Below are 12,100 nucleotides of genomic sequence, written 5' to 3'. Positions count from 1 at the left end.
TTGGAAATACATTTAGATGTTTAACTCAATCCAGTGTTTCTTCTACAAGAAATTTCATTATTTAAAGTATGACTGGTTGAAGGTGCCAGAAATGTGTTTATACATAGCAAGCTAGAGAATGTGCCTGCAGGTGTCCAGCTGGAGAAAGAACTTCCACTGAAAGCAAGATAAAGACTCAGGCACTATGAAGTACCAAGTCAGTGCTGTATCTACCCTTTGCAAGTTGTTTCAGCTCTTTTTAGTGCGTTTTCCTTTTCAAATGTGTTGTATGATCGTTTTCAGTTGCTTGTAGGTGCTCTTTAGTTAAAATGGTTTTCATCTTCTTTTCATGAACACAGTAAATACTGCTACAAACGTTCAAGGTTTGCCCCAGAGAGATGAATTCAATTCTGTTAAAAAATGGCAAGTCTGCCCAGGAAAACGAGGTCTGTGTATTCAGTCCATGCTAGATTTTCACACATTCTGATTCCCTATTTATTTACTTATATATTTATAATAAGAAATTATTTAATTTCACTGTGTCTTTCACTATAAAGGAAAAAATTACCAAAGGTCTTGAAGCTTTGAGAGAAGACAGCCCTACTTCAGGGAAACCTGCTCTTAAGGTGCATTCTTGAGCCAAAGCCTTGTGCCCCTTATTTCTACAAATCACACATACATAACTTCTGGTTTACATAAACACCATCTGAAACTTTACAACCTGTATTATTAAAGAGAAGCTCCTGGGTAATTTTAGAGCCTTCGTACAGCCACTAACTCAGCCAGATTCTATTCAACAGAGCATATTTCAAGTACAGATCAGAGTCTTAAACTGGTAGTAGAAAGTTAGCAATGTTAGCCAAAGAAAATAATATAATTTGTGTTTTTGACACTTCCTGAAGCCCAGTATTCTTCAGAAGCAAAACCCACTACAGTGTTTCTCTTACATCATGTCTCTGATCAGTACAGAGAAAAATACACATTTTCTGTGACACACAGTTTTAACAATTTTTGTGAACTGAACGTACATTTCCAGGCTTCAAAATTAGTGCAAATTTATTTCTCTACTATTATTTCTTTTAGACAGAAAGTAAAAGCAAGTAAATATCTAAACATTTTGCATATAGCTAGACATTTTTTCAGAACTATTAGATTTCATACTCACTGTGACCAGCATCCACCCTGCATACCTGCTTCTGTATACTACAAGTTGTGTGGGGCAAAGATTCTTTTGTTTGTAAAATATACAGGGCAGAAGGTCTCTAACGTTCATCTAAACATCCTAAAACTACCAAAACATAAACACTTAGTCATTCCACATTTTAATATTATCATGATGACACTTATGTTTGATCAACACAATTGCTTACTTTTTTTACTTCATATTTGATTGCTAGTTTTAAGCGGCTAAGGCTGGGGCGACTGTGTTCTCCATTACTACTGTGGCTCGTCTCTACATCACCATTCAAAATAGCTTCCACTTCTTCTGTATCTCTGCACAGATCAAGGACTCCAACTACAAAATCCTTGCATTGCATAGACAATTTCTTGTAATCATTCTGGAAAACAGAGGAAGAAAGGAGATGACTTGATGTTTAGAGCTAACAACAGAGGCAGATTTCTGCATTTAAGTTACACATTTGTGAGAATCAACAGGTGTGGATTTTTTTTGCATCTTACTTTTCTACTGGAAATTAAGCAGCATTTTGTTACTTCCCCTGAATATTCATGAAGAGTAATATTTATCTCATCTTGGTCACCTAGGATACCTAGATCACCAGTTTTTACCTCTGAGTAACTTCCCAAGGCTTGCTTTAGAGACAATTCAAAGTAAAAAACAATTTTAGAAATATTATATGACATTATTTTAAGGACTATTTCAAGCTGAGTTGTATAGAATGGAGGAAATGATTTTTCTATTCACCACAGAAATCTACGTAACTAGCTCAAATATGGAAAGTTGCACTGTAGAAAACAAAATTGGACAGCAATAGTATTCTATAGAGAGCACAACTAAACAAACTCCTAACTTCCTTGAGAACTATATGAATATATTTCATTTCTTTGGCCTTGAATTATTCGTGTAACTCTTACTGAATTCTCTCACATTTTCCAACAATTTTTTTAGCTTGAAAACACAGGAACTCATTGCTGTTTTCCAGCAGTCACCTCAGTAGTAGTACACCAATATCACATCTATAAACTTCAACTCTTTAGACCAAACATCTGACAGCAGACTCTGAGAAGTTAGCCAAAATATTGTTCTCTAATGGCAGGTTCAGCTCATTACTACCAGAATCCTACCAGAAAAAGAGATTTTAATCATTGTGCTCCATCATCCATTAATAATTGTTTGCTTGCAGCTGCGTTTGGATCCTAAAAGATGGATTGGGTAGGAAGACAGGTAGATGGATACATTTAGATATAGATGTTAATCTAAAGCTAAACAATATGTATAGACACACTGCCCTCTGCCTAAATCTTCTGAGAGAAGTACTTATGCATGTGTCCAAAAGTTCCAATATTTTAATTTTACTATTTTTAATACTTTTAATTTACTAATATTTACTAATTTTAGGAGTTAAGGATATAATTATTGAATTAGAATGTAATTTTTCCCAAAAAGAGAATGAAAAAAAAAAAAAAAAAAAGAAAAGAAAAAAGACTAAAGTAATAACAAAACAAAACGCTACCATGCATTCTTTAGTTTCATGTTCAAAGTAAATTCCTGTGAATACTGTTATTACAGGAACACATTTCTACCTCTTCTGATTTGATCTTCATAGCATTCTCTCTTCTCTGGTTCTTTCTGTCTGCTTAGTCCCTCCTTTTTAAATACTTCCTCATACAACGTGCCATCTAATGCACAGCCAGAAAAACAAAACATTATTTAACACATACCACCCAAATTTGCTTTCTGAGGGTGTACTTTATACACGTTTGTCCTTTATTAACCACAAAACAACAACAGTTAATTATTTGGATAAACTGTAGAGCTGCATCTGGATTTTACATTTCACTTCCCTTAAATGAATGCAAAAAGTCATAGACAAGTACTTATTTAAACCACTGTATAGCTACATGTTTGTGATTTATATTTTTAATAAAGTAATGTGACCCAGACAACTCAGATCTATCAGACAAGATAACTTTTAATGTCATTTATCTACAGAGAAGAAAGAAGCTATAATAATAAAATGAACCTTGCTGTGGCATGCTGTGTATTTTATTATTGTATTATTTAATTTGTCTTTCTTCAGAAGAATAACTATAGAGATTAACAAACATCCTAACTTCTTGGCAGTACAAGAAGTTATTTTTTTGTGAGTAATATTCCACTTTCTCTCTGGCTTTCATTTTTGTACCAGCTTCTAAGATAAGACTTAGTATTCAATCACAGTAATAGTGAAATGTCCTCAAAGTTAGAGGGAAAACAGTCTTTTGAGATTTCTAGACGAAGGAGAATCAAAGAATCAACCTATGTACCCTTTCACATGAGCTATGATGAGCAGACATAGCTGACACCTGAATACCAAATAAAAGAAGGAATATTTATGAACAAAGTTTTATGAACAAAGCAATTTGACCTACAGAAGTAAGTATTTTGTACTATACTGGCATGGGCATACCTTTTGATATGTCATCCGAATATGTGAGTTTATATGCACACTAACACACTCATTAGCAATACTTGCCAGCTCTAGTGCCTGAGATATGACATAGATCTTCAGAACAGGATGTGAGGAGACAATTTCTTCATGGTGATCTCCAATGCACTTCAGTATTCTCCAAAGAAAACTCAGATGTGATACCCAATTTTAGTGAAAAATGTATTTTATTTATTTATTTATTCATTCATTCATTCTGAGTTTAAACCTGTTATTGAAAAGTTACCAAAATGTATACTGAGCAGCTGGATATCCCCATTCACACTCTGTAGAATTAGCCCACTTCCATTTCCACTCTGGACACAGCATCATAATTGTTTTTAGTAAACTCCATCACTTTATTTTCTCATTTGCAAGCATGATAAAACAGCATCCCCTTCTGTGAAATACTGCCATGGCTGCAATCAATAGCAGCTGCTGAGCTGAAGTGGAGTTACAAAGGAGCTATGGGGATGAAGCCATGCTCATTATATCCACACTGCCTCTCCTATGGCACAGGAAGGCCGCTGCACATTAGAGCTAGTCAAAGGAAATGTATGCTCCTGTTCCTGTTCACAGTTTGCTGTCTTGAGGTAGATTCATCTATGAAGAATTGTTTTAGGGAAGGTTATGGAGGATAGGGGGGATGATAATATGAGGGCTGCTCTGAAAGTAATTCCTCCTATTTTATTATGTTGCCCGTCAGAGGCAGATGGTGGTATGGCGGTAGAGACTGAACATTCTCACCAACATTCCATTACATTTTGTTGCTGTGTGAATGGTGGCAGCAGAGGGGCAGTCTGACAACAGACAGTGCATTTTATCAGTAACAACAATGGCAATGGGTCACCACCACTGGGGCACATTTTTACGAGTGCAGGCTCTTGTTCATCACTGACAAAAAAGTACAGCTAATGGTGGTAACTGTGCTGAAAAATAGTGTTTTGTAGCCAAGAATTTTCTCTATCAAATAGTGTTACTGTGCTCTTTGCATTAATTGTAGTTTACATGAAAATAAATTGGAGGCATTATTTTTGGAGCAGCCTATGTCACTTATCTCACTGCAGCCAGGTAGCTGCAGGATGATTTGTCATGGGCTGAGCACAAGCAAGGTACTTCCAGTCAGGTAACTTCATCACTAACAAATCAAGTCTGTTCAAATTGCATGTCTGCCTTGGGCCCATTGTTTCCTCCATCCACTTAAATGCACGGTAACAGCCAAAATGGTTAACTGCAGCACATGCTTCTCTCCTTCTCACTGTCCCTGTCACAGATGCAGACACTTCTGCTTGTCTCCCAGTTATCCTGTCTTTTGACATTAATATGAGCCAACGGAAAATGTTTGGTTTAACTCACTTTTTCATAATGGCCTACAGCACACAGAGAATTCCACAGGTTTTCTTCTACAGCAAATTGTAAACATAATCAATTACAAAAGCAGCCCTCAGGAACTGAGAAGACAGTTTGCAATTAATTTACATTTGCGGTCTCTAAAAAGAATCGGCCCTTAGCTCTGCAGCCAGGGGGGTGCGTGCTGCATTGTATGAATGTGACACAGCTGGCTCAGGGCTCCTCAGCAGCTCAGAAAAACATCTTTTGCCAAATTTTGGCACCCCAAGGCTGAGTGGACAGGCATTTACAAAGGCAGACAATTGCATTATTCCCTTTACAAATATAGTCCTTATTCCTCCCATGCCTCTTCTTCATCTCTAAAAGGTACCGTTAACTTCTCCCTAAGAGAGCTGAGACTACCCATGATGAAGACTGCAACCTGATTTCCATCAGTGTATAAAATTGGAAGCAGACAGAAAATCAGGCTTTGAGACTGTAATTTGGATTCGTTTCTCATCAGAAAAACAAACTCATAAGGCTTTTTTAGGGGTATTACTTTACACCAGGCATTTCATTTATTGATAAAAATGCAGCTTTCCTCTCCATCTCATTACACAATAAAACAGTGTGTTGTTATTATATCTGTAGAGGACTTCACGCTAAGTACGAATCTTATCCACTTTGAGCAGTGCTGGGCCACAGCTGTTCCTCTCAAAACTCCAGGCCACGTCTCTGCAGGACAGCATTTATCAGATATCATCTCCATCCTAACAGACAGATATTAGCTTGAGGGTGGGCAAACAATTTAGATGAGAAAATAAAGCCAAACATTAGCAATCCCCCAATGTTCAGTATACTTTAAAGCTGCATGCTTGGCTATGTTGTCCAAAGCTAAATTAAATGGCTTTCAGAAAATCTTGCAAATGTCCAAATTACTCAGGAAGCCTAAATTAACTGCTCACTTGATACAGAAACATTACATGCATCTGTCCAAGCACTCTTCCTTTAGAAGTCATCCTCTATTTTTTTTCTGTATTTAATCCTAATAAAGAATAATTCTGCAAAACATTTCAAAGAACAATGCCTGGAACCAAACACATCGTGCAGGTAGTGCTAGATAGCACAGCCACAGAGGGCTGAAAGAAAGGAATCTATGCCAGAGAGCACTGCTTTCTGCTGCTTATAGCACTGATTCATGTTCAATTTTACCTTAAAAAATACCCCATAAGGAGTGTAAAACGAGTGGATTTTACAATGATGCATTATCAGTAAGTTCTATTTTCATTTAGGCAAGTTTTTGAAAACTTTATATGGCTGAGGTAAACTCTAGGTGGAGCTAAAGATTTACCATGTCCAGATAATCGATGCACAAGAAATATTCTTGCATTGATTACAGTAACACATGTAGCACATTTTAACCAAATCCACATTTTTACACATAGTCCACACTAGCCAGATAACTGTACTGAAGCCCTAAAATAAAGTAAGGGGATGTTTTTTTTATATAAATTCCTAGGATATGAGCAGAGACATGGGCTGTCAGGAACCCTGACCATCCCAGACTCAGTAAAGAAGCCAGTGTCTTTTTCCTGCAGCTCTGTAAACATAACCTTTGTGCTGTCTGCACTGAACTGAAGCCAGGTAGCCCTCAGTCAAGCCCCCATCCTGTCCTGATACTGTAAATGTTACCACTTGTTAATAGTGTAAATGTTATCACTTGTCAATGCACATATAAATATACTCTCCAGTCTTTGATATTTATCCAGAATCACCATGTGGTTTTATAACTTGCAAAGCTGTACCAAACCTTATGTAGTCAGCTGTCTGCTCCTGGTGAAACTTTAAATTAATGGTGACTTAAACCCCTGCATTATCTCGTGCTCCTGCTCCTCACTGCTCCTATCCACTTACACTCTGCCCTAAAGCATATGGATGTCCCCAGCAGAGATTGGCTGATGTACAACAGCTCTGCCTCTTCTTTAGCTTCCTGCTTCTGCTGAGTGACACTACTTCAAAATCTAATTTGCAGTTATTTCACAATACTATACTGGAAGTCGAGTTCTAATTTCAGAGAAGACAACCGTGGCAAAAGAGGAACTCTAAAGAAAAATCATGCAGGGCTGAGAGGTCATACAGAGCAAGGTGCTCTGCATGCTGTGGCAGTGCAGGCTGCAGAAGCCTGTTCACTGAACCAGTCCATCTTTCCTCACTTGTGAGCTCCATTTCCTTCCCTAGTAGCATCAGGGACAAATTCTGTGCTCCCAGTTCATCCTGCCCATTGTGTACTGCAGCACACATTAGAAGTACAACCCTTGCTGACAGTTTGAGATGATGATGCTATTCATCTCTATCAGTATTAACTTGTGTCGCTTCAAGTGCAGTACACTGAGCTATGCAGTCCCTACAAATCAGACATGCCACTTATGTCAACATAGCTGCAAACTTAACAGGCTGCACTTATGGTGTATAAAAATGTTTATCTGTTCTGTTCTAAATTTACTCCCTTTTAAGTTAATCAAGTCCTTTTGTTCTCATTTTCATCAGCTGCTCAAGTGAAAGAAACAAGAGAATGTGGTTTAAATACTTTTCTCTAAACTGTAAGTGCAAGCACTGGATGAAATATCAGTCCACTGAGATCCCAAGATTTCTGCCAGAAACTTCATGGGGCAGACTTTCATCCTCTGAATTAAGCTGAATTAATTTTGCTCTTATCAGAATCTGGGCCTTTGTATTGAACTGCCTTTTTATCAACACACAAGTTCTCATACTTGTACCTTTCCCATTTCTCAGCGACACCTTAGTGGGGGGTAATGAGCATCTGTGAGAAGCCAAGTTGCCTGCAGAGTTAAACCACAATTGCAATCTGCCGTTAACACTACCTGTGTTTGCATGAGGTCTGACTTTTTAGCTACTGAGAGCAAAAAGCTTACATTAGTGAGACTATTACGGTCTGAAATAATACAACTAAATGATGTGATGGAGTTCAGTTGCCCATCAGTGTGAAACCACCTCAAGGGAAGTGATTCTGTCCCTCGCTTTCATGAGGCCCCATCTGGAGTATTACATCCAGTTCTGGGGCCCCCAACACAAGAACACTGAGCTATTGGAGCAGGTCCAGAGGAAGACCACAAAGATGATCAGAGAGCTGGAGCAGCTCCCCTGCAAGAACAAGTTTGAGAGAGCTGGGACCCTTCAGCCTAGAGAAGAGAATGCTCCAAAGAGACCATACAGCAACCTTCCAGTACCTGAAAGGGGCCTACAGTAAAGCTGAGGAGGGACTTATTATAAGGGCAGGTCACTACAGAACAAGGGGAAATGGCTTTAAACTGGAAGAGGGTAGGTTTAGACTAGATATTAGTAAGTAAATTCTTTTCTGTGAGGGTGGTGAGACAAGGGAACAGGTTGCTCAGCTAGACTGTGGATGCCTCCTCCCTGCAAGCATTCAAGGCCAGGTTGGATGGGGCTTTGAGCAACCTGCTATAGAGGGAGGTGTCCCTGCCTATGCAGGGGGGCTGTAACTAGGTGAACTTAAAGGTCCATTCCAACCCAAACCATTCTATGATTTTATGATAACTGAGCAAAAGTGATTAGAAGATATATAGAAACAAGAAAGAAAATAAGCATATTAGAAAAGGACAATATTTAGAATCCTTTTACTAAATTACTGTAAAATATTGTGAGAAGTGAGTAAAATTTTTCAGTCCAACTATAAGAAAATATTGAGTGTATGAGTAGAACTGTTTCATGTGGCTTGCACAAGTGACCAAAACATCTCCCCTCTCACATTATCCTACTGTTTTATTAAGATGATTCCAGCCTTTTCCTGTTCAAGGAACATAAGAAAGACCTTTGAAGTATTTAATTCTGTGTCTGTCAGAACAAGTATCCCTCTACTCACCTTAAACTCTTTTTCAATGTTGGCTAGTCTGGCCAGTTCATTGCTTAATTCTAAAGCAGTCATTACAGGGTCTTCACTGGATAAAGACAAATAAGCAGGGCTGGCCAGACCTTTGTAGGCATTGATTCTGGACCTAGAATGGCTGAAAGAGTCATGCTTTTGTTTCTGGTTGCATTCACTGCACTTGCAGAAATAGTCATGTGGTCTATCAATCCGAGCCCCTTTTCTCAGTAGAGTGTAGACAATCTCATACTCATGACAGTGAGCAGCCAGAATGATTGGTGTAACATCATGAGAAAACCGTGTTCCATCTTCATCATATGCATAGAAGTCATCATGCTGGAGCTCTGACTGGCTAGGACTTAATGCAAGCCTCTTGCCTTCTGCAAACGCGGGATGGTTTAGGATAGCTTCTACTATCCTAACATAACCTTTGCTAATAGCCAAAAGCAAGGCATCCCCAACCCGAGATAGGTTCTCCTTTTTCAGCAAAAGTTCTGTGATCTCCAGGTGCTCGTTAGCAACAGCTAGCTGCAAGGCATTCTGCCCCATGTAGTCCACACAGTTGACATTGAGTGAGGGACATTCTTCCAGCATTTTGCGAATCACTGGGATATTTCCATATTCTGCTGCATCCAAGAAGCGCTCTTCCTCAAGAGAAAGACTTGTTGAGTGGTCATTAAACATATATGCTGGCCCTCGACTGGCCTGTCTCCTCCCCTTCTCCCGGAGAATGGTCTGTCGTCGTAGCGCTAGTCTGTTCTCGTTGCCCCGGCTGTGAGGAAACAGAGAAAGTATTAATTCTGCTGTATGACAGGGCATGTTGATCTTAAATAATAATATTTAATAATAATTTTAATAATATTTAAAATAATAATAATTTTTAATTGTTTATCTGTTGTGTATTTTTAATACGGTACGGAGATTAGAAACCCTGACTTTGATCCATTTTTTAACCACTGTCACTACACAGCTCTGAGATCAGTAGTGAACCATGCATTCTCTGAACAAGAAAAAAATGCTAGCCAATCATCCTTTAAAACTATACTTCCTATTTCTGTAATTTCTGGCAAAATTGAATTCTGCTTTACACTACAGGGTAAGGAAACACTTTTAAGGTAAGGTTCTTTTTGAAGTTGACACAGAAACCATCCTCTGTTTTTCGAGTACTTCCCTATTTATCTGAACTTCTCAGCTTCTTATAGTTGTTTCATAATCCACCCTTCACTCTAATATGCACAGTTACTCCATGCTTTTTGTTTCAATCTTGAAAAAAAAAACTCAAAAAGACACATTTCAGTAACATTTGCACATGTTGATTCCACTTTCTGGTGGAATCAGAATCAGAAAACATTCAGCTAAGTTTGAAAATTTCCTCAAGAAGGGTAAAATTACATTTTGCTGGATGAATGTGCCACTTTATGACATTTGATCTAGATGAGATATTTTGAAGGACTTCACTGAAACTATTCTGCTATTATCAGATCTCAAATTTGTTGCTTATGTGTATATTTTAAATACAAAGATGACCTGTGGGATAGCATTTAAATGGTAACATATGCAGTGACTGCCTTCAATCCAGAGACAGACAATAACAACAGCACATGGTAAAGAGAATAGGCCATGTCTACTCAGCTGGCAGGAGTCCCAGTGACACCACGTGAACCTGTGTGCCCTCAGACAGCCCTTCATTCACAGATCTTTGCTGGGTGTACTTTGGTGCTAAGTCACAGCTCAGAGTGAAGCTAAGTCACAGTGTGAAAAGGGTCAACAGTCATGGGATGTGGGACGGCATATCACAGCAGGATATGTGAGCAAAGAAATTTTCCAAAGCCCCATCTTCCTCAGAGAAACACACAGGCACACTACATTTGCTTTTATTATCCTTACTGCTGTTACTATATCAGCAGCTACCTAATTTACATTTAGGATGTGGCTTCTCCTCTGACTTTTGGATGCTCTTTTAATATCTAGAAATAACAGCTCATTCATGAATTAGAACTCTACATGATAAAAGCACACCTATTATGTTATATGACATCTGTTCCTCCCCCATCTCCTCATCCTTTTCATTATTACAGTTCAGAACATTGATATCCTCCTCTTAATTCCTCCATTTAGTGGCTTGCCACCAAATTATTCTAGCTTTATAACAGCTCTGAAATGCAAGTAATTCTACTACTGAAACTGTCATTCATCCCTCACTTAACTTGCCTTACTCATGAACCATTTAATTATTACAATATAAAATGAACCATTTCAAAACTAAGCTTGTTGAGGAATGCTGAATTCTCTGCTGTTTTTTGGGTTTTTTTTTGTGTGTGTGTTTTTTTTAGTGCAAAATATACTACATTCATTCTAACAAGAAGAAAATGTAATTCATGACACTGCTATCTCTGCCAGCTAAGATCCTAATCCTCAACAGAAATCCAACTGCAAATCATTTTCTCTCCTAAAATTACTGTTATACTTCTCAGTATTCACTACAACTTCATCTTCTTTTCTTTTTGAATAGTAGCTTAATGATTCTTTACATACAGATGCTCACATACACTTTAGCATTTTCAGTATTTTGTATAAAATAATAATTGCAAGCAATATTTTTATTCTTTAAATGTGTACCAATTAATATGAATTTGAGTATTTAAACAACAAAGTAAAATCATCATTTGAATCTGACTCAAAACTTCTTCATAAAAAATAGCAATATTAAGTATCTTCTTATAGACTTTTTATATATAACCTTACTACAGATTTCCTTCCTGCTTTCTGCCTTTTCTTTTCAGACATACAGTCCTCTAAAGCACTGGAAATGCTTCAAATTGACAGTGTCTTAAACTGAACAGGACAGTTCTTTGCAAGATAATTAGAGGTATGGAATGTAGGATATCTCAAAACTGATAACTATAGCATTGCTTAATATGCAGGCAATACTAATAATGTACAACAACAGTAAGGCTGTAAGGTCCCAGAGCCTTAGTTGGGACTATGTCATAATATAGAATAAAAATAAAACTCATCCTCTTCTCCTTGAGATTGTTCTTGAGGGCTGCCTCAGTTCCTCTGGTTTCAAAGCATACAAGAGACCATGGATATATACGCTAATATCTCACAGATGAATATGTTATGTTGTTGGTAGAAAATTTTCCATTCATATTTCCAGAAATCTTTAAAGAATATGCATATTTGTTCAAAAGTCCTGCTCTGGAGAAGTTTCATAAAAACCATGAAAACTAAAAGATGA

General features: G+C 37.7%; 1 protein-coding gene across 2 annotated transcripts in view; it reads right to left on the bottom strand.

The window, feature by feature from the left end:
* Positions 1-12,100, bottom strand: part of TRPC6 (transient receptor potential cation channel subfamily C member 6) — an 81,726-nt gene that overhangs the window by 23,948 nt on the left and 45,678 nt on the right. For both annotated transcript variants that reach the window (XM_032442189.1, XM_015852255.2), the window contains exons 2-3: positions 8,857-9,631; positions 1,350-1,538 (exon numbers count right to left, since the gene is read on the bottom strand). In XM_032442189.1, the coding sequence (XP_032298080.1) occupies positions 1,350-1,538; positions 8,857-9,631 (964 nt within the window). The remainder of the gene's footprint in view (positions 1-1,349; positions 1,539-8,856; positions 9,632-12,100) is intronic.

The sequence above is a fragment of the Coturnix japonica genome, chromosome 1 (genome assembly GCF_001577835.2).
Source record: "Coturnix japonica isolate 7356 chromosome 1, Coturnix japonica 2.1, whole genome shotgun sequence".
Lineage (NCBI taxonomy): Eukaryota > Metazoa > Chordata > Aves > Galliformes > Phasianidae > Coturnix > Coturnix japonica.
Note: the sequence above shows the minus strand (reverse complement) of the source record. Positions and strands in the feature narration are given on the sequence as shown.